At 38.4% G+C, this 27,946-nt stretch overlaps 2 protein-coding genes and 1 long non-coding RNA gene across 4 annotated transcripts; 2 read left to right on the top strand and 1 right to left on the bottom strand.

Annotated features, from left to right (window-relative positions):
- Positions 1-387: 387 nt before the first annotated feature.
- Positions 388-22,183, bottom strand: LOC105389590 (FHIP family protein GJ17503). Of its 2 annotated transcripts, none has more exons than XM_048622040.1 (16): positions 21,904-22,183; positions 19,528-19,709; positions 18,321-18,532; positions 17,652-17,721; positions 17,174-17,258; positions 12,515-12,623; positions 11,812-11,972; positions 11,278-11,414; positions 10,784-10,870; positions 4,266-4,433; positions 3,706-4,062; positions 2,924-3,458; positions 2,442-2,614; positions 1,910-2,048; positions 1,192-1,317; positions 388-807 (listed from the first exon to the last, which is right to left on the bottom strand). In XM_048622040.1, exons 2-16 carry the CDS (start codon positions 19,672-19,674, stop codon positions 566-568), a joined length of 2,748 nt encoding a protein of 915 aa, XP_048477997.1. In that variant the 5' UTR covers positions 19,675-19,709; positions 21,904-22,183; the 3' UTR covers positions 388-565. The 2 variants fall into 2 exon arrangements, with proteins under 2 accessions (XP_048477997.1, XP_048477996.1); XM_048622039.1 differs by having other exon boundaries at positions 4,266-4,454; positions 21,904-22,182.
- On the top strand, positions 13,463-14,325 carry LOC125488728. Its single transcript, XR_007266445.1, has 3 exons — positions 13,463-13,694; positions 13,806-13,971; positions 14,151-14,325. It is a non-coding gene; the product is annotated as an uncharacterized LOC125488728 (long non-coding RNA).
- Positions 22,184-24,140: 1,957 nt separating the features above from the next.
- LOC125488798 lies at positions 24,141-25,127 on the top strand. Its single transcript, XM_048622279.1, has one exon. The coding sequence runs from the start codon at positions 24,141-24,143 to the stop codon at positions 25,125-25,127; it is 987 nt and encodes a 328-aa protein (XP_048478236.1).
- Positions 25,128-27,946: the final 2,819 nt, after the last annotated feature.

Below are 27,946 nucleotides of genomic sequence, written 5' to 3'. Positions count from 1 at the left end.
TCAGATCTTCTGTTGATCGCTACAACGCGACTTTTACGCCGCCAATGCTTCCAGCTATTTATAGGAAGAACAAATTATAAAAATATAAGTAGGTATAATTGAAGTGACTGTTAATTTTAACTTGTTAAAATAGAATAAATAATCCGATCTTTTTGAACATTTTCATCACAGTTCAAAATTACTTTAAATTACGTTCATGGCAATTTTACTAACACTAAGAATTTATTGCAACTAGATTTAAGGTAGGTACATACTTAAGTTTAAGTAAATTATCAACATCTGAATGTCTTCCAAAGCATTAAGAATTAGTCACAAACTTCACATTACGACTACAACTTAGCTATCTACATTTAAAAATATCTATTCAGTAATTTAATTAAAAACATATTGATCATTCAATAAATTGTTCATTAGTAAAAAATATACATAAATAATTTTCTCTACATGTTAGTCTTTTTAAAATCCATATTTACACGTATCACACCGGTGTGTCTATCGAATCGTTGGCGATGAGAAAGGTGACTTTTTTCTTTTTAAATCTGTTGCCCGGGGCAGTGGCTTTCAGTCATAATGCCACAGACCTGACATAGGCGGAGTCTTCAAAGTTGTCTGTGGTCAGTCTGAGGGCGTGTTCTTCGGCCAAGGCAGCGAGTTCTTTCAGCCACTCGTCTAAGACTACTGCGTTGAGGATGGTGCGTAGTGTGATGGACTGGTTCCAGTACTCTTCCTGCATGAAGTCTGGTCTTCTCTGTGGACTGGCGGCGTGCGGGGCCGCGTGGCTACTCTGTGGACTGCTGGACGGTGATGCTGAAATTAATCAAACTTTATTATCTTTTACTATACTAGTGAATATCTGCCTATACGTTTTTACGGGTAAATACTAGATAAATATTACTATTCCTCTTAGATTTTTGGCTATATCAGTCGACCGTAGACTGGCTTCATAGAGGTTGATAGCATTTCATATATGCTTGCGTTCCGGGCGCGAGTAGTGACAAACCGTACGAGTCTCCCGGTAGAGAGGTAGACTGGCAAGTTAGTCGGTCACTTATCACATAGTGGAGGTAGTCTCTCCGAAGGAGCGAGGGTGATCTCTCATTTTTCTTTTATAAATAAAACATGCGCAAATATCCGCATATATCATTTATAGCGTATTGTAAATCAACCAAATTCAACATAATGCATACGTACAAGTGGACAGTCGTCGTCCGAACATGTTGGACAGGCTGTCGGACAGGCTGCGGCGCTTGCCCTCCCCGCGCCGCGGCGGGGGCTCGTCGCGCGCGCGGGGGGACTCCGCAGGGTGTGGGGAGGGGGCTGGAAGGAAATTAGGGTAAATAAATAAAAGATTGGTAGATGAAAAGTTGTTCTAACGGGCTGAGTTTATTCACACGAACAGGTTTGGTTTGGGCTGAATTTAGTTCCACAAACTCTTGTCTACAATACTTATCACGTAATTCAATAATGACAGAAAGCAAATGAAATCATTAACATCTCTAGCCGTATCACACACATATGTACGTATATAAACAAACCAGCTATATATATATTATAATTTATAGTCCTCCAAATCCGAGGGGACCCTCCATAATTGCCATAAATTTACCTCGTCTTATCGCAAAGGAAAGGTATCATACATAATTCATAACCATTGAACGGGTGGAGATGCTGAAACACAACGCATTCACATCTACCGTCGAATTACAGCCACACGCACACGTCAAACTTATAGCATCCTAAATTTCCCTCCCTTACTTAACAAACTTAACTTCTCTCCTCAGCTTATCGTACTATAGGTAGGCACTCTCTCTACAACACCAGAGGTTAAGGTGCAAGAGATTGCACATTCGCCTATGCACTCTGTAATTTATGTGCAATAATTAATTATTTATTTAATATAGTAACAAACCTTCATCGGCAGCGTGTCTGGATCTCACCAGCGCCATCTCTCGCTGCACGAGGAACAGCCGCGCGCGGTCCACTAGCGGTCGCGCGTTCGACAGCGAAGCGGTCAACTCGTCCACTTCTTGCTTTAGTTTAGACACGATCTGTGGGTGGGTAAAGTTTAGGTGGTTAGGTGGGGATGATGATAGGTGAATTCGTTTTGGAAAGTTTCATATTAAGAATGCAAAAGGATTTGGTTATAAATGCAACCGAAGGCCTCAGAGTTCTTGCCGAATGGTGGATGGATGAGAAGACCGAGGACAGTGTTGTGACGCTTTGGAGAGACTTATGTCCAGCAGTAAGCGATTTCTTGCTGAATTAATGCTTCGCATACTTCGTTTTGACAAATATGATATAGTTTTTCCTACAGTTCGTCGAAATTTATAAACACTATACTATTATATCCTCTTATACGTTGTCCCACAACCTACAGCTAAACTATAATTGCCATGTAAGTGTGATCACATAGCGTGAAAGTAAAACCAGTCTCCACTAACCTGAAACAGCGATGGCACATTGGGCGGCACAGCGCCGGTGGTCATCAGTGACGTCACCAGCGGCGTCGGCAGACACAGCAGCTTGGACAGCACACACGTCACTCGCAGGTTCTGTGTCAAGTCGGATTCTAGGAGTAGGGCGGCTTTGCGCAGGAGGTTGGCTAGCAGTGGGCCTGAAATAGGGAATTTATAGTTATTAAATCTTAAAAACGGCTGAAGTGGCGGTGGGTGGGCCTAGGTATATGCCAAAGAATGGATGATGGTGGGTTAGCGAATGGTGACCACGGTCATCACCGACAGATAAGCAAGGTAAGGTGGGGGTGCCTTCGGCTGGACTGAAGACTAGATAAGACAGCTGGTAGTGGAGAGATGAGGAAGGCCGAAGTCCCAGTGTTGTGGAATTCTTTGGCAGTGGAGAATTACGGGCTGATGATAATCCTAGTAAGTATTTAAAATGTATAAATAAGTAGGTAGATACTTACCGACTATGGATTCAGCGCTGGCCCGCCAACTCCTCATAGGGACATCTCCATCAAAATGGCGTCCCCCATTCTCCACTTTCCTAATAGTTTTAGCGAACAGATCCTCAGAAAACCCACTGTCTTCATCATCTAGCCTACACTTGAGGCTATCATCCCCACTGCTGCCAAAAGAGGTCAGACTATCGAGTTCTTTGTTCAAATCTGCGTTCGATTTTAGCATCTCGATTAGAAGCGCTGGCTCGATATCTTCGACCAAAGAGGTTAAGCTATGCGGTTCTTTTTCCGACGTATCGCTTGTTTTGAGGGTTTCGTATCCACTGGTGCAGATGGAAATGAGGCTGTCTGGCTCTCTCGCGCTGCTGTGCGGTATGTCTATCTCTTTCGTTTCCTTGTTGTTGTTCGCTTCTCGTTTCGGTTGCGTGATTTGGTCGTATTTGGAGGTCCAGTTCTGGCACGCGATGCATCGGGACACGATCTCGAACCTCGCGTCGCAGAGATACGCGTGGTAGTTGCCGATTAGCGACTCGTTGGGATTCTGGAAGTTAATAATATCGTCAGTTAACAATAGCGAATACTCGCTATGCTAGCTAGTATACACTAAGCTATATAAACAGTTACTTAGATAAATTGTAAAGTTTTACCATTTATTCAATATAACTTCACTAACTAGTAACACACATACCAAAAGATACGAGTATTACATCATTCATACAGTTTTACAAACAAATTATTAGTTAATTTAAAAGTCATAACGCCATCTATTGGTCAATCAGTTAACTCACCCCATAGTTAAACTTGACTTCTTTCACCAAGTTATCCATCGCGATTCCTTCACTCACTCCGTTCATGTACCGTCTGCCGTCATCATGTCTTGGAAACTCCAGCACTCTTCTCCCACTCATTTCCAATTCTTCGACGAATTTCCTCGTCTTTTCCAAAGGTCTAGTGCATATATTTGGAGCTAAAGACAGGTAGGCAAAAGCGGTTTCTCTGTATATTTCTGGCTCGGATATTCTGTTTCTTAGGGACGGGGCAAGATGGTGACCGTTCAGAAGGTACTTGAAGATCAGTTCCAGCATCACGTCTTCGGAGTTCAGGTCTATAAGGGTCTCCATTAGTGATAGAGCGATGAGTGAAAGCTGAAAAACAATATTATTTAAGGCACATCAATTCTCGAGTCACATTTTAGATGGTATTGGCGATTATATAAATCGTTGGTTTACCGCCATCTGGCGTCAAAATAAGAGACAAATCCTTTGAATCAATCAATTATAGTAATATGTAATTACCTATGTCCTTAATAAAGAAATAGAGAAAGAGATACAAAAAGATAGTCATTTACCTGCGATTCCCCGTCCAATCTCGTCATCAGTACATGTAGTAATCCGACTCCATCGTACTCGTATTTGAGTAGAAACTCAAGAACCGTCCTTAACAGCCCTCTAGCGGTGACGGAGCGAACTATCAGCTCGAGATAGCCCGTGGCCGCGGTCTGCTCTGGCGCGCCACTCTGCAACGCCATCGGTCGAGTCTACGCAATGTTCTGTGTTAGTACTGGGTTGAAACACGAGGTGGCGCTAGTAGGATAGATCCGGAACTTTTGGCTATAAAACTTTTTATCAGCATAAAGTATTAAAAAAAATATGTGCAGTACATTATTTCTTATGTAGAATTTGTGGCCAGTATTAATTACACAATTAATGAAACCAAAATAATATCCAGATCTATCCATAAAAAAAAGAAATTGCGGTCGGATGATGGTTTTGTGTTAGTTAATCCTTATGAGTCAATACGGTGCAAAATTAGATGATATTGCATTGAATACTAAAAAGCTAAATAAATGGAAGCTAAACCAATAATTACTTTAGCTTTACTGATCAAAGACGTATGACATAAGATGACACCTACTATAGTAATGATTTTATTATATGGGATCACTATGATATTATTATGTATAATCAGATTAAGTATTTCATTATTTTCATTAGTGAAATTGATCATGATCATGCTAAATATAATAGATTTACAACTTACTCTGTAGCCTTATGTAAAAAAGACGTTTTTAAAAAAAGAAATCTGTTGGAAATTTAACTTTAACATAAACAAAGAAGTTTCATAGAATTCATAAATTCTTAATTAATGGGATCTTGGAGTGTAATAAATAAGATAAGTACCTAAGTACATATTACATATATTGTTTTACACAAACATAATACTGCAAGAAAACAACACAAAACAACAAGCAAAAGAAATCAGAATTGCACAAAAGTGAAATGGAATGATACTCAAAACTATTAAAAAAAACAGTAGGTAGGTATAACAATAAATTCAGTTTTGTGCAATAATCAGCAGAAACACCCCACACAATGACCATAGACACGATAGTTTATAAAGTTATTACTTAATATTTAGACAATGTTAAACAATGTCTGCATACAAGTAATTTGAGAACCGCTCTCTGAGATTAGTTTCCATATAGACTTTACATCCAAGTTTTAACTAATCAACTCAGAGTGAGTTGATTAGTTACTGTGTCTATGGTCACGCGGTAACCATCATTCGAGCGCGTGTCCAAGCCATCAAACCGTGTGTGCCTCGTGCCATGAACCCAGCCAACAGCGATGCCTGATGCGCCAACGTTTGCCCAACATTTAGCTTAAGGAGTATTCGGGGGGATTGAAACGTTTGTCCAACATTTAGACTTGGTTGGAAGAACTTATGTCCAGGTATGTAGGAATTTTGAGATAAATAGATGTTTTCATTCAAATAATTGGAAAATGAATAGGGCTGTTTTTAATAGATATACGATAGGACTGTCTTTAAAATTATTATGTTTGAGTTAGTTGAAGTACTTAGGTATGTAGTATTATTATGGATTGAAAATTCATACAGTTTTTTTACTGAATGAGAATACAAGTCATTTTATGAAATTGGTTAAGGCAATAGTTTATTGTTGAAGTATGCATAATGTACTTCTTGTACATAGTTTAGGACTATAGGTGATACTCTCGGTGCAAACACATAGATACATGAATGGTTAATGAAGTTAATATTCTAGCAGCCCACTTTTGTATGGAGGTGTGATCCCACTAAGCTGAAATAAATGTGGTGGTTAATTAATGAATTCAAACACGTTTGCTGAGCTTCCATGAAAACTTAATTTAATCATTGCCGTGAATTGTAATAAAGGTTAAAAAAAACTTTTGGTATTTTTAATAATCTGGGTATTTTATATCACAGTCGGAATAAAGAAAGTAGAAGTGAAATGTGAATGCAATGCATACAGGTTTGAGTATTTTGCATATTTGCAAGTTGTTGGCGCAGGTATCTACTCAATGAGAACTAGGTTGGAGATCCGTTTTACAAGAAATATATTGACTTTATCAAAGTTTCAAATCAAAGAAATTATTGTTATGTTGATCGAATGGCTTGCAGTCTCAGAATGGCGGCGCGTAGTCTGCGTCTGCGCCTGCGAGGGTGCGGGGCGCGGGGGGGCGCCGTCACTCGTCTAGTGATGGGGCGCACACGTAGTGTTGTGCTTCAACAAGCTGGGCCCCTTGGAGCTGGAGTATCCTGGTCCAACGTCATGGGTAGAGGGCAGAGCCGGTTGTAAGCCCGTCTCAAGGTCCCCGAAGTGGAGAGGACGTCTGCCACGCGGTTGATGCCGTCGGTGCCAGGGTAGACGGCTGTGATGCGACCGAGCAGCCATCTGTTGGGTGGGAGCCGGTCATCTTTGATGAGGACCATCTGCCCAAGCTGTAGTTGACCTCGATTGGTGTGCCACTTGCTGCGAATCTGTAATGCTGAAATATACTCCTTATAATAGCGATTCCAGAAGTGTGCTTTCAATGCTTGGACTCGTTTGTATCGAGAGAGTGTGTTGATTGGAGCGTTGTCGACCTGAGGTGCAGGTAGCATTGTGAGCGTTCGTCCAATCAGAAAATGTGCAGGAGTGAGAGCTACTAGATCAGATGGATCAGATGAAATAGGGGTTATGGGTCTGGAATTAAGAATTGCCTCTATTTGAACCAAGACAGTGTACATTTCTTCATAATCTAGGTGAGTCATTGATAAAACTCGTTTTAGGTGATGTTTGACTGACTTCACTGACGCTTCTGCTAACCCATTGAAGTGCGGACTGTATGGTGGAGAGAATTTGAATTCAATTTGAATCTTAGCTGCTTCATTAATTATGTTATTGGAATTTTGTTTCAAAAATTTAGGTAATTCATTAAAGGTACCAATAAAACATTTAGCATTATCGGATGTTATGGAGGCTGGCTTGCCCCTGCGGCAAATTAGACGATTAAGCATGGCCATGTAGCCCTGGGAAGTTAAGTCGGTGACGAGCACTATGTGCACAGCTCGTACTGCCATACATACAAAAATGGCTATGTATGCTTTTTTCAGCTGACTGCCACGACCCTTTTTGTTCGCTATCAGGATTGGTCCCGCATAATCGACTGCTGTGTTTGCGAATGGATAGTCAGCTTGTAGCCTCTGCTTTGGGAGGTTACCCATGATGGGTTGGTAAGTTTTACCTGAAAATCTAAGACAAGTTATGCAAGTATGAGTTACTTTTCTAGTTAAATTACGCCCATTGATAATCCAAAACTTATGGCGTAATGTTGCCAATAATAGTTGTGGCCCTGGATGTAAAAGTATTTTGTGATAGTGTTGGGCTAAAAGTTTAGTGATGTGATGTGATGCATGTAGTAAGATGGGGTGTTTTGTGTCGTAGGCGTAGTTCGTGTTCGACAGTCTCCCTCCAACTCTGATTATACCTGCATCATCAACAAAGGGATTAAGACTTAAAAGTTTATCTTTAGACGGCAATGGTTTTTTGTTAATTAAAATGGATTTTTGTTTACAAAACATATCACTCTGCACTATTTTACATAAAACCTGCATAGCGTCTTCAAGTTCTGATGCTGTAATTAGACCTACTATTTTGTTATTAAGATTGAAACAGTTATGTTTAAAACGTTTAATTTGTACTATTACACGTTGTAATAAACAAATATTAGAAAAGTTAAGTGCTAAATTATTTTCATGAGGTTCAGTAGTAGATAAATGACACTGAAACTTAATCTCTGGCAATTCCTCACTATTTGTGTTTTGCGGTTGAGTAGGCAACTGCATATCTGCTTGGTGTAGGAAGTGCGGACCTCCCCACCACAAAAGTGATGATTTAAGTTTTGCTGCATTTAAACCCCTTGACCCTATATCGGCAGGGTTCATATCTGTGGGAACATAATTCCATGACTGAGGGTTTGAATTTTTGGTGATTTCATTTATTCTGTTGAGTACAAATAGTTTTAGTTTTAGCTTACATGTTTTTATCCAGCTCAGCACGATAGTTGAGTCACTGCCTACACCAAGCAGATATGCAGTTGCCTACTCAACCGCAAAACACAAATAGTGAGGAATTGCCAGAGATTAAGTTTCAGTGTCATTTATCTACTACTGAACCTCATGAAAATAATTTAGCACTTAACTTTTCTAATATTTGTTTATTACAACGTGTAATAGTACAAATTAAACGTTTTAAACATAACTGTTTCAATCTTAATAACAAAATAGTAGGTCTAATTACAGCATCAGAACTTGAAGACGCTATGCAGGTTTTATGTAAAATAGTGCAGAGTGATATGTTTTGTAAACAAAAATCCATTTTAATTAACAAAAAACCATTGCCGTCTAAAGATAAACTTTTAAGTCTTAATCCCTTTGTTGATGATGCAGGTATAATCAGAGTTGGAGGGAGACTGTCGAACACGAACTACGCCTACGACACAAAACACCCCATCTTACTACATGCATCACATCACATCACTAAACTTTTAGCCCAACACTATCACAAAATACTTTTACATCCAGGGCCACAACTATTATTGGCAACATTACGCCATAAGTTTTGGATTATCAATGGGCGTAATTTAACTAGAAAAGTAACTCATACTTGCATAACTTGTCTTAGATTTTCAGGTAAAACTTACCAACCCATCATGGGTAACCTCCCAAAGCAGAGGCTACAAGCTGACTATCCATTCGCAAACACAGCAGTCGATTATGCGGGACCAATCCTGATAGCGAACAAAAAGGGTCGTGGCAGTCAGCTGAAAAAAGCATACATAGCCATTTTTGTATGTATGGCAGTACGAGCTGTGCACATAGAGCTCGTCACCGACTTAACTTCCCAGGGCTACATGGCCATGCTTAATCGTCTAATTTGCCGCAGGGGCAAGCCAGCCTCCATAACATCCGATAATGCTAAATGTTTTATTGGTACCTTTAATGAATTACCTAAATTTTTGAAACAAAATTCCAATAACATAATTAATGAAGCAGCTAAGATTCAAATTGAATTCAAATTCTCTCCACCATACAGTCCGCACTTCAATGGGTTAGCAGAAGCGTCAGTGAAGTCAGTCAAACATCACCTAAAACGAGTTTTATCAATGACTCACCTAGATTATGAAGAAATGTACACTGTCTTGGTTCAAATAGAGGCAATTCTTAATTCCAGACCCATAACCCCTATTTCATCTGATCCATCTGATCTAGTAGCTCTCACTCCTGCACATTTTCTGATTGGACGAACGCTCACAATGCTACCTGCACCTCAGGTCGACAACGCTCCAATCAACACACTCTCTCGATACAAACGAGTCCAAGCATTGAAAGCACACTTCTGGAATCGCTATTATAAGGAGTATATTTCAGCATTACAGATTCGCAGCAAGTGGCACACCAATCGAGGTCAACTACAGCTTGGGCAGATGGTCCTCATCAAAGATGACCGGCTCCCACCCAACAGATGGCTGCTCGGTCGCATCACAGCCGTCTACCCTGGCACCGACGGCATCAACCGCGTGGCAGACGTCCTCTCCACTTCGGGGACCTTGAGACGGGCTTACAACCGGCTCTGCCCTCTACCCATGACGTTGGACCAGGATACTCCAGCTCCAAGGGGCCCAGCTTGTTGAAGCACAACACTACGTGTGCGCCCCATCACTAGACGAGTGACGGCGCCCCCCCGCGCCCCGCACCCTCGCAGGCGCAGACGCAGACTACGCGCCGCCATTCTGAGACTGCAAGCCATTCGATCAACATAACAATAATTTCTTTGATTTGAAACTTTGATAAAGTCAATATATTTCTTGTAAAACGGATCTCCAACCTAGTTCTCATTGAGTAGATACCTGCGCCAACAAGTTTCTTTTGATAATATTTATAAGTTGGTGATTAAGTTTCCATAAAAGTTCAGCGTCACAAAAACATACGATTATTTTGCAAAGTTTGAAGTAATATTAGTGAGTGTGACTATTTGCGTTGTTAGTATTACTGTTATTGGAGAAAAGTTCAATTTTTATTACTTATAATAAAATTTCAATCACACCATAGTAAAGCGGCAGTAACTTTTATATATTCACTACAATGAATGTCGAAAATTTTGACATAATATTGTGATACATCAACCGATAGGGTAGAGTAGTTATACCAATATATCTCTTACTATCAATATACGATTTACTATACTACCAATACACAGTATTATAGTAAATCTAAAGTTGATAGTGCGCTGTCAAAACAAAGTTTCAGAAAAAGATAACTGTTGTTTATTTGATAGCACTAATTTTGTTACTTCTGAATATGCTCGATTTCCTTAGGCGTAATACATGTCAATACCAATAGCCAAGACAAGCATCATCAAATTCAAACCCACTGGCTTTTTTTAATATATTTTATAATAAGCATAAATATCCCATCCAATAATGACTATGAATTTAGGGCAATAGGCCCGTACCCAAAATGAGTGACTTCAAAATCCACTACAGTATGTCAAGTGTGAATTACCTGAAGAAGCGCTGGTCCCATGACTGGCACTAGGAACCCTTGGTACAGCAAGTCTAGAAGGTGTTTCGTTATGGACGGATGCGCCACCTAGCGGAGGTAAAAGTTTTGTTAAGTCTTTCTCTTGTGTAACGTTTACAGGTGAACTAATAATATTTATGAAAATGGCAGCCGTTTCATAACACGAAGTGGGATAGAGATGGCATGGGTCTATCCGTAATTTTCATTTTCTTTATCGACAAGGACTGTAGTAGAATCAATTCATACACATTTGGCAAATACGACCAATTTAAGACTGATTGTAGGTGCAGTAATTTTCTAACTGTCTTAGACTCTGCAAAGTTCTATACATAAAATATTTTGTTTATAAACACTTCATTAATTCTCAACATAACTAAACTATATGCAAAATACAGTAAATGGACAACTGACTATTTTCCAAAATCTATTTTTTCTCGCCAACCTTTAGTTCTAAATTCCACACACAGATGGCGTACCTGAGCGACGGCGTTGCAGAACTCTAGCGAGTCTATGAACAGCGCGAGCTTGTGCATTGTGTTGACGTGGTCCGGCGTCAGACGGACGCAGTCGCGGGGCAGTGCGCGGGGCAGTAGAGAGTACAGTCCGCTTAGACCTGGCGAGAAGAGGCGGTGGGGTTGTATGAACATGTTTAAACTAATATCTTAGTTTGTTAATACTCGACGGCCGGGATTCCGAGACCTCTCTGGTACTTTTTGGCTTTTGGCAATTTGGCTTCCGGCTAAAGTTATGCTTTTTTACACAGTAAGTAAGTAAGTAATTAAACTATATTGGTGTGCAACCTGGCAAGAAAGAGTAGTAAATAATAGGAGGGCCACTTTTACGTGGTCATAGTTCATAGCCAGTCAACTAGATATCCCATAGGAATGAGTAGTACAGCAGGTCCAAAAAAAAATTTGCTTTTCTACAATAACTTGCCAGGCTGTTGGTACCTATATTGGTGTATGTAATGACCTATGATTATTATTCCAAGTTCCAAAAACTATCCCAACCTGTGGCGAGCACCGGGCACGTGTTGCTGGCCAGCATGTACTCGGCTAGTTGCGCGCTGAGGGCGGACATCTTGGCGCACAGTAGAAGGGCGTCCCGCGCCGCCGCCCCGGTTCTGCCCTCGCGGTGCACGCTCGATAGGAGGAGGCGGACTATTATGAACCTGGGGAGGGATTAGTGTTAATAAAAATCATATACTTAATGGTGGATGGATGGATGGATGGATATTTGTAACTCTTTCACTAAGGGCTGATTTTACAATAGAGTCAGATAAATGTTATCTGGCGAATAAAATTGTTGCTGTCAATGTCTAATCCAAATACGCGACAGCATCAGAATTATTCCCGAGATAACTTTTATCTCGATATTGAAAAATCTGCCCTAAAACGGCTGAACTCATGTTTATGAAATTTGCCATATAAGTAGCCTGGAATTCTAATTCCAAGCAAAGCAAAGCACTCTAAACTTTTTTGTAGATAACAAAAAACGTACTTAACTGTAATGTTGAGTGCTGCTATAGGTATCAAATAAATCATTTTTATAAGCATAAAGCCCGTCTTTTTTACTAGTTTATCATATTTTATGGTGCAACCAGTGGTCTTCTTTATGTCTTGAAAATCATTTAGTCCATCTAGAACCTTGTGTATACGTTATAAGTATATTTATCAAATAAAGTATCAATAAATAGTGCAATTAGGTACTCACTCGGCCTGCGAGCCGTGCTGCGAGTGCGTGGTGAGGAAGAACAGGTCGATGAACTTCATGTTCTGCATCAGCGCCACGCACAGCTGGTTCAGCACCGACACCAGTTGCGCTGGAATACAATACAATGGACAACATTTCATTTTCTTTACCCTATATTTTTATTAGCTATTGGGAAAGTTTATTAAAAATTAGAGGACCCGTATTTTTTTTATTTTGTATATACATTAATTTTTGCATGTTATTTTTAACTTTAAAGTTAATTATTTTGAAACCGGAAGTGACGTCACATATTAGGCTCAATTTAAATTTTTGTCTTTTGACTTAGTCTCGAAAAAAAACATAAATGACACTGACAAGTGACATTTAAACTTTGTTTACATGTCAACCAACAAATGGGTCATTTTCAAATGACATTGATATTTCTGATGACACAAAGTACTTATCATGTAAAAAAAATAAGCAGAAGCATTTTTCAGAAGCATTTTTTCAGCTGTGTAGGCGGTGGCATGCTCTGGGAAATATTATATATAGGTCATCTCTTAATACGTACTAACCTTTTTATATAACCTTTTTATAAAAATAGTCAGAAAGTGTCAGAACAGAATTTATGAAAATGACCCAAATAAACAACAACATCACGATAAAACGTCAACGTCAATCAAAAATGAAAGTGACAGTTACTTTGTTTTTAAATCTATAGGCTTTGATCATCAAAATGCATCGCACCTGGGGCGCGATTCACATCTCAACCGAAATATTTGTAAAGCGATACGAACGAGTTACGAGATGAAATCCGCAATGTTTAAAAACGCGATTCATAGCACACATACTTTGATCTCGTTTTCATATAGCTAGTTCGTATTTGGATGGCTTGAGTGAAATGAATGAAACTATATTTTTTTTAATTGCCATGCAAAAATTATAAATACTACCACTAATTTTTTTAAATAATTTTGTTCCTACAATATATTTTGTTGGAATTAGTGTCGATAGCAAGTATCAAGAAACAGCTTTTTAATTCAACGTTGAAGAAATTCATAACCTGTGGCACTTTTGACAGCCGCCATGTTTTCTCCATAAAAACATTGATTTTCTTTGCTCATTTTCGTGTCAACGTAGTTTTTTTGGAAAATAAGAAGAAAGGAAGTTTAACTTACTTAGAGAAATACGACTGAGACATGTAAGTATCAATGTATTAACCTATTTTTTTTGAAATATAAATGTTACCGGTTGTAGTCAAGAAGGTATTGTAATTTACGATGTATCCAATTTCTGTTTTGAATTGTTTTAGAAACACAAGCAGCAGCCGATGTGCTTGAGTAACAGAAGGAGCAACTGCGTTGTGAGAGGGCCACGGCTTCAGCCCTCACAATGATAGCTGATTAGCTGAAGTAATGAACAGACAGGCTGCAGTCAATGAGAGGCTTCTTAAGGAGGGGTTCCTCATATGGAAAAAGGTAGGTTATTCCTAAATGTTTGGCTAAATAATAGAATAGAATTTAACTTCATTGTTACCCCAATAATGTCTTAGGAAAACTGGTGTTGAATATTTATGTTACAGCGTAGTTTTGTTTAGTATCTGTCTGTAATTTTTTAGAATAATATCATACTGAACTTTTCATTTTGTCTTTTCTAGGCTAATGAAAGGAACAATCAAGACCAGACTTAAAGTAAAATAATACGTATACATAATTTATATCGGAATAAGTACAAAATATTTTTGTAGGTATATGTTTTAACTATAAATTGAAAATCCACAGATTTTAGCGGCGACGCAGTTGCGCGACCAGTGAAGCTCTGGCTCCGCGACCGGCGTGAAGCGCGCGGTCCGCGCGGCGCTGCTGCGGCTGCTGCGCGGGAGGATCCCGTCCCTGCGCATGCGCCTGGCCTTCAATGACCTCACGCCTCTCTTCTTCCTCTTCTTCATGCGTCAATTCAAACAGAGGAGCACCTGTGATTACTGATTACCTAAGTTCCTATATACAATAATAGTTTAATAATTGTTAACAAAATATTGTATATATAAGTATTAATAATTACTTAAATGCTTTTAGCCTTTTGTACCAGCCAACCTATAGGAGAGAATATGAGAAAAATAATAAGACTTTAATCTTTGATTGCCATTATCTGTAGCTTTATTAAGTGGTAAAGGGACCTAATTACTACCTATATTTTTTTAGTATTTGTGATAATTCATAGAATTTATTAGTTCTATCAATAAATAAAATATACATGCATTACAATGTGTTTAATTCATTAACTTACAATAGGGAATATGCAAGTGGTTCAAATAAAGGTCAAATATTATTTATAATAAACTTTGTTGTTTCATAACTACGACTACATCATTATTTTTGATTATAATTTATTTTTGAGCAAGTAAATGAAGTTGAAAAGTACAAAAAAACTTCGGTAAATTCTAACTTCCGAGAAACGTCACCCATTTTCTTAGGGCGGATGTGACGTCATAATTCTTTATATATCAATCTCAGAATAATAACTTCTTTGCGTTTGCGTATAGTTAAATAAATGTCAAGTGTAAACAAAGAAATGGTAATGTCACCGAGGATTTGTGATGCTCGTTGTTATCAGATACGATGGATCACATAAAAATTCTTCCAATAGATCCTAGCCTCCTATAACCTCTCCACTTCTTGTTTGATATGCTTGTTTGTTTGCAAAGTTTAGGACTTTTTATATTTTTTGTTGGTAGTGTATGGGCTGCCACTAGTTGTTTTATTGTAATGAGGCGTAAACAGCCATTCGCCAGTCAACGAGCCACTAAAATATGCTCCATATTGCAACACAATAAAATTAAATTTGTATTGTAAGTATTATGACATGAACATGACACAAGTTGCTCTTTCTACTTTTAGGTTATAATGGCAGTCGTTAGTATATTTCAAAAATTGTTATTTTTTTCTAAATTAAGTTATGGAAGTTTTCTCGTAATCAGAAGAACTGGACACATTAAATTTATTACGCAGTATGAACGAGTAAACTGTGGCCAGCTGCGGAAAAGGACAGCAAAGACTATTGAAAAGTCGAGAGCCGTGTGCCCAAATATTAGGGAATATGTATATATTTTTTATACTATTATTCCATAGTTTAGATAAGGGGGTTTAGACCTTTGAGATATGCACAATGGTTCCATTCAAGAGAGTCAGGTGCAGGTTCTTACACCCCCACAGATAATAGAATAGAATGACCCACTAACCCTAGTCTCTCTTACTGAGAACCAAAGTTACAGTAAGTACTTACATACAATACAAATATTACTTTATATTCATATTGCCATAATAGCGTAATATTGTGTACAAAGGTCCTCTGGTTTGCGCGCTCCCATTTCAAAAGAGCTACTAGCAGCTATTTACGAGCTCCCATTACAAAACAGCCACTGGTCACACTTTATTACCATTACAAAACAGCCACTGATCACACTTTATACACTTCCTTTTTCGTTTGTTACCATGACAACATTGGTTTGTTGAAAATATAAAAGTACTCTGTGATTACTTGATTAGGTAAAAAATCTATGCCGACTGACGGGACTCATTATTCTGAGCCGTGGAATTAAAAGATTATGACGTCACACCAGTCCGCCATCCTGACGGGAATTTCAAAGTGGTCGTGATGGTTGTAATTTTTTAACTTTCTTTAAAATACCTTAAATTACTTATTTTGGCGTTGAATTTTTTTTTACTATAATAAAGTGATGTAAAACTATCCAATAAAAGTATAAAAAAAAATTACGCATATTCCCTATTTGCACACTGAGGGAATGTGTATGCTTTCGGTTAAAATATTCTTCCTCATTCTGCGAGGGCCTCAGGCCAAAACCCACACCAATCAAATAAATATCACTAATACAAGCTTACTATAAAGGAAAATTACGAATTCGGTAAAAAGATGGAAACGTATCTCGTAGGGACGGCTGTCCGGCTGAAAAATGGCTTGAAGATCTTGGAGAGATGCGTACAAGGTCAATTTCACTTTTAGCAGTATTTTCTGAAAACGATCTAACAATTTCACCCTTTTCTTCGAAAGTTTAAAATCGCTAAAACGTCAAAATATGACAGATAAGCGATATCAAAAAGTTCAACAAAAATGACATGAATCGCGTCATTCTCCATTCCGTTCATTCATTTTGCGATCTCGAAACGATCTTACTATGTAGCTTGTTTTTAGTGCCATGTGAATCGCAATTTCATAGCTCGTTCGTAAAAATCTGAAAACGAGATGAAAACGAAGTTGTTTTTTGTGACACGAATCACCCTCCTGATGCATGACGTCATCAGCACTTTTTTACTATTTTATGAATTTCTCGAAAATGATACATCCAAAAAATACATAAACATTTTTTTTGTGGCCTTTAGAGCTAAATCTCGAAATGGTTTTCGATTTATAGCAGCTTTAGTTTTTTGAAATGTTGTCCATTACATTACTGTCAGCAAAAGAGACAAAAATAAGAAAAAATAAAGATAAATTATAGCGCAAACACTTTCATATTAAATTAGATTAAATTTAATTACTTCCATGTTAAAAATAGATTATAATGGGCGAGTTGAGGGCGACTGGAAGACTTACTATAGCGGAAAATACATGAAAAATTAGGAATAGCTATGCCCTGTTAAAGTAGTGTAGTATTGTAGTACTCACCTTCAACATTGGGTGGTGGCAGTTCATTCCTGAACCCGCTGAGCAGCTTCAGTAATGGCCTCAAGAATGGTTCTGCTGCTATCACCTGTAAACATATAAGTGTTTTTGTAAATAACTGAGTCAAAATTATGAAATGGTATAGCATCTATCAAATCAATACTTTTACATCCGTGTTCATAGAAATTACAGAGAGTTTGTAAGTTGGCAAGACTCACAGTAATTTTGATTCAAAATTCAAAGTACAAACATTGCATAAACCCTTTGTGATTTCTATGTACTTATTATAAGATTCATATTTTTGTTTCTATGCAACTATGATGCTGTGTCCAAGACGCCTGCGGCACTAGTATTATTTAAAGACTAAATACTAGTATTTAGTTAAAAAACGACTAAACGGCTGGACCGATTTAGTAACGTTCAAGTACTGGTATTTTGGTTTGTTATGTTCAGTATAATTTTTCAATGGTTTGTTGTTTACCTGAGTGCTATAATGGCTGACGAGGCTGCCATATATCTTCAATTGTTCTAGTCGGACGGCATTTTCGTATCTGAAATAAGAATAAATCTGTTTCATTCAACATTCTATATGTATTTCGTTTTGTTTCATTGAATTTCTTTGGCATCATTTATTCAATATGATATTGATAATTTTGTTATTAGATAACGCAATATAAATTAATCACAATAATTCTATCTGGCTCTTGAGTAAAATGCTTCATTATTATTTTATCTTATCAATTTCACCGAGCGATGACTAAATAAATAGGTTCATTGATTCATTATAAAGAAAAGTCTACTATTATTCTACATAGTAGAAATGATTTATTCATCATTGCTTAAATTATAGGGACATAAAATTCATTTTATATCCTAAGGGAATTTAGATCCCTACTATCGCACAAATATCTTGATACTGTATTATATCATGGACCACCTACAATGTCGGAAGATTGTGCAGGTACCTGCATCTGGACATATTTAATAATGGATATTTTGTGTAATTATATCCTCAATGTCAAAACTCCCTGTATGCAGTTTTCCTCACGATGTTTTCCTTCAACGCAAGTGCGATACAATGTACTTAAATCCCACCATCACTCATGATTATCAAACGTTTAAAACAAATGAATTCACAACCCATACTCACTTCCCCGTAACCACAGCCCACTCATACAGCTGGTGCAGCACATTCTCGCTCAGCAGGAACTCGAGGCAGCTGTCGCCCCCCTCCGCCGCCGCCTCCCTCACCCCCCGCGCCCCCTCCCCCGCCTCCCGCGCCCGCGCCTCCAGCACCAGCAGCGTGGACAGCTGTTCCAGGTGATTCACCACGGCGAGCACGTCATCGTGCAAGTTGTGGGGCTGGAATAGTGCCGTAAGTAACGGTGTTAAGATTTGGGAGTAAGAGAGGGAACTTGTGGTAAATGCAGTGTCAGTGGCATTTACGTCACAATAAAGAAACGGTATTTTAGATTATTCATACGAGTATAGTAGACCCAGTAGTGGTCGCTGTGGAGAGGCCTAATTGGTATAGGAAGATTATAGTAGCCGTGGTTTTCACAAAAAAAATGCCTACTTATCAGAATTTTCGGTTGTAGCTGTTGACAGTCCTACGGATATTTGCTGAAGTTTAATATAGTAATTTTCAGCATAAGGAACTTGATCGATGAGATCGATCTATAAAATATTATATGTTAGCCTAGATTTTATAGTCTGTACAGGCATACTTCTATACTTCTACCTATAGAGTTTTATTAATTCATTTCCAAGTAAAATAATTTAATTGGCTGTCTGATATCCATTATAATGAATGCTTTGATTATTGGTCGAAGAATGAATGATGGCATCATTAGTAAATTGCGGATCGATATGTCATACTTTGTCGGATTGCGGTAGAGAATATCGATTTCATTAGGGTCCGGTTACACTGTTGCATAAACCCTTATATGCGACGCGAGAGATATACATATTTATTAAAGTAATTATGTCATCAAGTTACACACTCACGGCGAAATGTATTGATTAATCATTTCTCAATATTCATGAGCTGATTATTTATTTCTTGTTATAATACTAAATGTAAACAATGACAGAATACAGTTAATCAAATTACAATGGACTACACCATTTCTAAACATAACAGTTTTCCTCCGGGCTTTTGCTATCATACCTGCAAGCCAAGGTATGTAGGGATAGAGTTCGCAATTCATATCATGTACATCTTCTATTCTATTCTGAGTTAAGTATGTCATTAATTCCAGCACCTGGCTCTCTTGAACCTTGCTCTACCTTCCTTCCAAAACAGTCCATCATCCATCTCACTCCAACCACCCACAAAGACAGGGACAGCAACTCACGTGAGACTTCAGTATGATATCGTGCGCCTGCTGCCAGTGCTTGCAGAAGGAGCTGTAGCATGCCTGAGGCTCGTAGTCACTACGCGGGTCGAGTGAGCGGGACAGCTGCCGTGCGAAGGACAGGGACGTCGTGCGGAGCCAGCTCATTGTCAGGATGGTTATTTTACGTCATCGGGTAGTCTCTGAAAAAAGGATTCGAAATTTAAAATATGTTTAGTCATAGTAATTTATCTTTTTCATGTGATACATAAAATTCCACCAACCCGCACTATGCCAGCATGGTGGACTAATCCTAAAACCCTTCCTTCATTGGAAGGAGACCCGTGCCCCAGCAGTGGGTCTGTGATGGGTTGTCTTATTTGCAATACAGTTCGAAAACCATAAACACTCTTTTGCATAGGTAAAGGAAAAAAAAATGGTAACAGTTTAGTCTTCATGTAAAATTTCTTGTACAAAACCAGTGGAGCACAGTGTATTGGAATAAATTACCATACTTTGCCCATGAATATATGACATTATTGTATTTCTATGAAATATATTTAGTGAATGAGTCAGAACATATTTTTTTAATTATCATTCAGAATATTCAGAACATTATAATTATAGGAATATACAAAGTGAGTATTATGTATAGGTTTTAGTAGTATGTAACTGTGGTGATAACAAGTTAAAATAGGTCAATTATTGTTTACACTTGTAAGTTGTATTGAGGTCAGTGTTACAGCAATATAATGCAGGAATATTTATGCAAGTATCCAATAACTTAAATTATAAATAAACTATAAAGGCAGTTATCTTTCATTTCAAAAAGAAAGGAATGTTTTCTTTGAGTAAATTTTTCTATGTACTTTATTAAGAGTAATTCCCCTTCTGGTGGTATTTCAAAATTCTACCATGTACGGTGGCCTGCGCTTAAAAGTATACAGGCGGAGTTTTTAAAATAGATCCCTGATGATGAAGGGACCAGCTACATCTGTTATAAATCCGGGGACGTGTTGTGTGTGATGTGTGTAGAAGTGGTGTTTATGTGGATGTGCTTGAGCAGCATGTGAGCTTGAGATCGCTATTTTAAAAACTCTGCCTGTATACTTTTAGGCGCAGGCCACCGTACCTGCCGATGAAGTAAAAATATTTAATTAACCTGACCACCTGAAAAAGTAGTATTTGCAAACAATCCAACAAACAAACCACTATACATTTATAATTTACATGTTTATCACTAACACAGTACAATACAATCATGTGTGATAATAGATCACAGTGACATAATTATTCTTTACAGTTGATGCAAGAGGAAACCAACAAATTCCCCGGTGAATAGGAAATATTTGTCTTCAACATTGCTCTATAAACCACACCACAACTGAATTAATTAATGTGATAAAAACTATACACAATTCTTCACTTTCACTATCATTGGATTACTATCAGCAACTCATAATCAATGTCAATCATAGCTCTTATTGAAAAGGGCAGAAGAACCAAAATGCAAAGAGTTCAATGAAAGTAGAAGTAACAATGGGATAGATGGAAATGTGAGAAAATATTTCAACTTATGGTTTCTAATTTATCTGAGACTAAAATGACTATTGTTATGGCATGAAGTCATCATGATTAACTTTTATAATATCTGGCACAGTAAAGAATTTCAAGAAATATGTGTACTGTGTAGGTTTATTCAAAAGTGTAAAAGTATCATCTAATCAGACTACTCAAAAATGAATACAAACTATTAAACCACATGGTTTTATCATACATATTTATGTGAGCATGTTTCCTTCCTAAACATACATGTATTATACATTACATACAATAGTCATTATCATATTTCCTACTCACACACAGGTAAAATTATTTACTTAACCACTTCACTCATTTGATACTAGGTACATGTTTGTCAAAGATCAATGTTACATGAATGGGTAAGTATGTAATAATAGTACACAAATATGTCAGGTCATCCTGCCAGGAGCATTGGAGGCCTCTGTCCAGCATGGGCTTTGCTTTATTATGTGTAAGCTTAAGTACTTAATACCTACAGGATTGGGATTGATATAAACAACAATATTGAATGAATCATTAGGATGGATCATTTTGCCTTTACTGTTCGCCTAAGAACTGATTATCATTCTGATGGATTCAGGACTAACCTTGCAATAATTATTGATTGAAATATTAAAAAATGTGAAATAAGAGGTTAGAGGAACTGGTATTACCAATATTTATTAGATTGAACCTTGACATTATGAATACATAATATGTTGTTGATCATGCTACACTAAGACTTGTTCGTCATACTACGTAATACAACCACTTGAGGAACAAATACAAGCATATGGCGCAGGGGTCTAATAAAAAGAATAAAAGGAAACTTACGAGAAGGACTCAAAATAGATGCAGCTTCACACAAAATAAACCAAAACTTTGGGTCAGTCCATGGTACGCAGCAGTTTATAACACATTGTTACTAAACTGTTCGAGATTAATCTCTGAAATAGTTATGTTTATTTACATTTTCAGGTACGGAATTAAATCAGAAGTTAACTTTCATAATAGCTATTTGTTAGATTTTAATGAAACACAAAAATAACTCGAGTGGTGTACTCAGCAGACATGACAAATTGACTCGTAAATTGTGATTGACACTGACACTGACAGTTGGCAGCGCAAGTGACAACGACAACTGTCACAATCATAGACAATACGAAAAAAAACTTGAACGCTTTTTCTAGTGTTGCCAGTTTATTACTTACTCTTATCTTGGAATAAGGCCGTAGCTACGTTCATTCACTGTTGCTTTGGGCACGGCGCGGTCACGGAGAGGTCCCGGAGACACGGTGTAGCAGTGAATCATCCTTTAAAAGACCTATATCTATATAGTAATTGTAGAAGTAATAAAACTAACTAGGTACATACTACATACCGCACGCATAGCTTCACACTGGGCCATCAGCATGATGGCATTTTGTGTTCAAGGTAGGAAGTTACTAAATAAAGTTCTGTTTGTCGGCCTATTCAAATCTATGTGGCTGCTGGACATACTTACTTACTTATGAACCTACCTATTTCCTACACCTCCTTCTTAATGGTTTTAGACTAGTCCCAACTCCCAAACTCCTTTAATGTAAGTCGGTTGGGTCTGAGGTCTGAGAGTCTTCCCTATGGCAACCTTTCGGGAACATCATCTCATCCGAAATTTATCCAGGTCGGAAATGAAAAAGGTGGTTTTTCGATTTAATCAGTGTGGTAACTAATTACCAGTGAGGTTACTAACTTATCTAAGAGTAGTAAACTATTTTAGAATACATATAATCATTCTTAATTTATTTTATACATTATACGTCCCACAATGGTTGGACGTATAATGTATAAAATAAATAATAATAATAAAATAATAAATAGGGTAAATCGTGGTATAACTGGCATGTGTCAGTAACTGGCACTGTGACTATAAAACTAAATATATTAAGCTTTTGGATATAGTAAGACCATCTTTGATGTGTTTACAGCAATCTCCAATTATTCATTGATATTATAGTTTAATTTTACGCCGCTACGTGTGTATTTTCCGGCGCTGGAAATTATCTCAGTCAAAGCGGCGAAGATCGCCAAAAAAATGCACGTGCGTTAAGTTTTTCTTAAGGAGACACCAAAATTTGTATGGCCTGTTTTCGCGAAAATAAATAAGTTTTTGATAGTCTGACAATAACAAGGAAGTAGGGGAAGGTCTAAACAATATCATAATAGCCCGATTCACTGTGATTTTAGTTGCTTTCTAGTTATATTTGAGGGTGCTAGTTACTGAAATGTAATTTATATCTTCTTTTAGTAACTGGCACCCCCCTGCCAGTTACTAATATTTTGGGTTTTGTGATTTTAGGCTATTTTATACCTTCTATCGACAGAAAATACGTGTGTATTTTCCGGCGCTGGAAATTATCTCAGTCAAAGCGGCGAAGATCGCCAAAAAAATGCACGTGCGTTAAGTTTTTCTTAAGGAGACACCAAAATTTGTATGGCCTGTTTTCGCGAAAATAAATAAGTTTTTGATAGTCTGACAATAACAAGGAAGTAGGGGAAGGTCTAAACAATATCATAATAGCCCGATTCACTGTGATTTTAGTTGCTTTCTAGTTATATTTGAGGGTGCTAGTTACTGTTTGTTCACTTCGAGCGCGCACTGCGTTAAGACTGTTTTTGTTTGCTCCGTATTATTATTTCTAAAACATCGGTATAATCGATCAACTTGTTTATTATTTCAATGTTAAGTTGTGCCTAATGGTGTAATAGTCTGGATTGCAGTGTTTTTACAGTGATTTCCTAAGTGATCTGTTCCTAAATAGCGAAAACATTTACAAAAAGTGTCGTTAACCTCATTTCACGTATTTCGCGGTCAAGGCCATTCACTGCAAGGTGCCAGTTGGGATCGCCCATCTCTCTCGCACGGGTACTCGCCTGCTCGCACTCACCACACATCAATCTGCATAGCAACATACGTGGACGGCCAGAAATTGATAAGGATGGAATGTGCGGCATGCAATGGCAAAATCGGCGCATCGGAACTACTTAGATGCATCTCCTGTACAGCATGTCTCCACTACCAATGCGTGGGTATGACACAAGCGTATTACCAGGCCAACCTACCTAACCTTCGCCGCCTGTGGCAGTGTCCCCAGTGCAGCGAGAAAATAAATACGAAGAAGCGCGGCGATAACACGCCCGTGCGCCGTGTCCACAACCTGCCGGGCGCGAGCGCCGCCGGTGCCAACATGGACATGTCGTGCGACGAGCTGTCCGCCCCGGAAGAGCCCACTCCCCCCAAAAGTGCTACTGACACTGAGACTCTTCGTAGCAGCTTCGAAGCATTTCAAGAAAGTGTGTTGCGCAAGTTAGATGTCTGGTTCTCCAAGCATGATTTGAAGATTACCAAAATGTTGGAAGAGTTTGAGGAAGTTAAAAGCGCTATGTCCTTCATGAGCGGTCAATACGACGATTTACACAAAAAAACCGATGAAATGTGTAAGAAGGTGAGCGTCATGGAACACAAACTCGAACAGGTTGAGCAACAAAACTCCCGCATCTCCCAGCTAGAGCGAAAACTGGACGATATGGAGCAACAGGCACGACAAAATAATGTCGAGATAAGTAACCTCCCGGAAAAGCGAGGAGAAAATCTACTGTCTATCGTCAAGACATTAGGTGACAACATTAATCATCCGCTGGCTCCCCAGGATGTTGTCTCGGTACATAGAGTTCCACAAGCGAACCCAACAAGTACCCAGCCGAAGAATGTTATTGTCAAGCTGGCTACCCGAGAGCTGAAGGACAACTTTGTCTCCGCCGCTCGAAAAGTCAAGGGAAAACTTACATCTGAGAGTCTGAACATACCTGGTTTGCAGCAGAAGGTGTATGTCAACGAGCACTTGACGTTGAAAAATAAATCAATTTTTCGTAAAGCACGAGAAACTGCAAAGACCAACGGATACCGCTTTGTGTGGGTCAAGCACGGCACCGTGCTCGTGCGCGCTGCTGAAACAACCCCCGTGCTCGCTGTCCGCTGTGAGGAGGATCTCACTAAACTCAAACCCCGTATCGCTTAGTTTATTGTGCCTTTCTGTCTATCTATATTTAGTATGTATGCATAACTCACAACTGCTGCACCGATTCCATATATGTCCTATACACTGGTTCATTAATATACACTTATTGCATTTAATAATTATTGTTTTGAGTGCCTTTGCTTTCTCCGATCAGCTACTCAATTTCAATGTGACTTTCAAATACAAAACAAATATTACAAAAATTGCCTATGCTTACACTACACTAATAAGTTATCTCCAAAAAACTATCAGATATGAACTAATAACTAAGAAGTTTGCCTGTGCTCTCAAATATCAAATATATTTGTATGTGTGTATCTATGCTTACTTTAAACAACTACCAAACTTGCATGAACTTATCAAGCCTAAATATCGCTTAAAGCAATTACCACTGAAAACTATTATTGTGTTTTTTATCTTTGTAATTACTGTATTTAAAAAATATACACAAGTTCACATGATAATCTATTATTTAGCTAAGGAATCACTTGTTTACGTTAGGGTGAGTACCAATGGATGAAACCATTTCTATTTACTATCAAAACTGTCAAGGTCTAAGAACCAAATTAAACACACTGTACATCAATATTTTGTCTGAATGCTACGATATAATTGTCTTAACAGAGACATGGTTAATACCGACCATAACGGATAATTTACTCACTGACAGTAGGTACATGGTGTTCCGGTGTGATAGGGACCGCTCGGCTACAGGCAAGAAGGACGGCGGCGGGGTGCTGGTGGCGGTGCGGCGCGGCCTGCAGGCGGCGCGCTGTCCGCTGCGGCCGCCCGCAGCAGCTGACCCGCTGCCCCCTAACATCGACCACGTAACTATTGAACTTCCCTCCAATAAACAAAACAAGCGACACGTTCTCTGTGCAATTTACATTCCGCCTAAACAAGTCTATGACACTTATAACATATTATTTGAACATTTTAAGAACACCCTTATGTCGTCCGACATAGATCTATTTTACATTGTAGGAGATTTTAACTTGCCCACGATCAACTGGGAACTGGATGGACTGCATTCAGTGAAACCTTTTCTGACTAAAGACAGTGGTATCATAGATCGACTCTTCTTGAATTTTGTATCCTTTATGAACATATTGCAACACAATTACTTAAAAAACATCAATGAACGTACACTGGACTTGTTCTGCAGTAACTGTAACATAAAGTCGTGTGAGCCCCCGCTCGGCGCGCTCGTGCCGCCGGACGCGCAGCACCCGCCCCTCCGCCTGCTGGTCCCCATCAACTTGTGCAGCAAGCCCATGGCAAGTCACTCAGCCCCCCGATATAGGTTTCTCGAAGCTAATTTTGCGACAATCAATAATGACCTTAGTTCCATAGATTGGTGCAAAGTGTTAAGTGACTCACCTGTAGATATAGCCGTAAACACTTTTTATGAACATTTGTACAAAATAATAAAAGAGCGTATACCTTGTCGGCCGGTCAAATCAAGCGAATTCCCCATTTGGTTCTCCCGTCCACTTATTCATCTATTTAAAAATAAAAATAAGGCGTGGATAAAGTGGAAGACATATAATAATCCGTCAGACTATGAAACGTTTTCATTGTATCGTACCCGTTTTAAAAAAATGTGTAAGACTTGTTTTGATAAATATATAGATTCTGTAGAAGATGGGTTGCAAAATGATATTAGATTGTTTTGGTCTTATGTAAAAAGTCGCAAAGGCAAATGTGGTGTCCCTGACACAGTAACTTTTCTAGACAAAAGCACCGATAAGCCTGAGGAGGTATGTGATTTTTTCTTGCAATATTTCTGTTCGGTATACGAAAAGAGTAACACAGTCAGACACAATTGCGATATGACCTTTCCGCTCGATAATTCAAGTAATGATATTATTTCTGATTTGACTTTTTCCAAAGACAAAATTATTAAAGCCCTTAAATCCCTTGATGTGACCAAGTCTTCTGGCCCTGACGGTATTCCACCATTTTTCCTTAAGCATACTGCAGAGGTCATCTCTGATCCGTTGACTATTCTATACAACAGGTGTATTCACGAAGGGACCCTACCTCAAATTTGGAAAACTGCTAACGTAGTACCAGTATATAAAAATGGCAGCAAACATAATGTGGAAAACTACCGTCCTATTTCATTGCTGTCCACCTTGTCAAAGGTACTCGAAAGGCTTGTTCACGACGCCATTTATCCTACTTTGCATCCTATCATAATACCTGAGCAACATGGTTTTGTTAAAAAAAGGTCAACTATAAGCAATCTTATTGTGTATACTAACTTTTTGTTTGAAAGTATGGATAACCGAGTTCAAGTAGACGCAGTGTACACAGACTTCTGCAAGGCTTTTGACAAGGTGGACCATGTTTTGCTTATGCGTAAGATTGCCTATAACGGTATACGAGGCAATTTACTGCGCTGGTTTAAGTCCTATGTCACCAACAGAACACAGAAGGTGGTTATAAATGGTTTCACTTCTTCCTCCGCTATCACCGTCTCATCTGGAGTGCCCCAGGGGTCCATTTTGGGTCCACTACTCTTCATTTTGTTCATAAATGATATCCACAAATGTTTTCAACATTGCAGCTACCTTTTATACGCTGACGACCTCAAATTGTACCGTAGGGTTTATACAGATCAGGACTCACTATTGATTCAACAAGATCTTGACCGTTTGTCTACTTATTGTACTGAAAATAGATTACAGCTTAGCATACCTAAATGTAAAACTATAACCTTTACAAAGAAGAAAAATATAGTAAAATATACCTACAGCTTACTTAACATTCCACTTGAAAAGGTTTCAGATATAAAGGATCTCGGCATAATTTTG

Source organism: Plutella xylostella, chromosome 7, assembly GCF_932276165.1.
Source record: "Plutella xylostella chromosome 7, ilPluXylo3.1, whole genome shotgun sequence".
Lineage (NCBI taxonomy): Eukaryota > Metazoa > Arthropoda > Insecta > Lepidoptera > Plutellidae > Plutella > Plutella xylostella.
Note: the sequence above shows the minus strand (reverse complement) of the source record. Positions and strands in the feature narration are given on the sequence as shown.

Coding starts and splice junctions, on each gene's coding strand:
- LOC105389590 (XM_048622039.1), bottom strand. CDS start 19,674: ATGAGCTGGCTCCGCACGACGTCCCTGTCCTTCGCACGGCAGCTGTCC. Junction 10,871..11,277: donor TCTGCAACGCCGTCGCTCAG/GTACGCCATCTG, acceptor TACCTCCGCTAG/GTGGCGCATCCGTCCATAAC. Junction 3,459..3,705: donor AAGTCAAGTTTAACTATGGG/GTGAGTTAACTG, acceptor ATTAACTTCCAG/AATCCCAACGAGTCGCTAAT.
- LOC125488798 (XM_048622279.1), top strand. CDS start 24,141: ATGACACAAGCGTATTACCAGGCCAACCTACCTAACCTTCGCCGCCTG.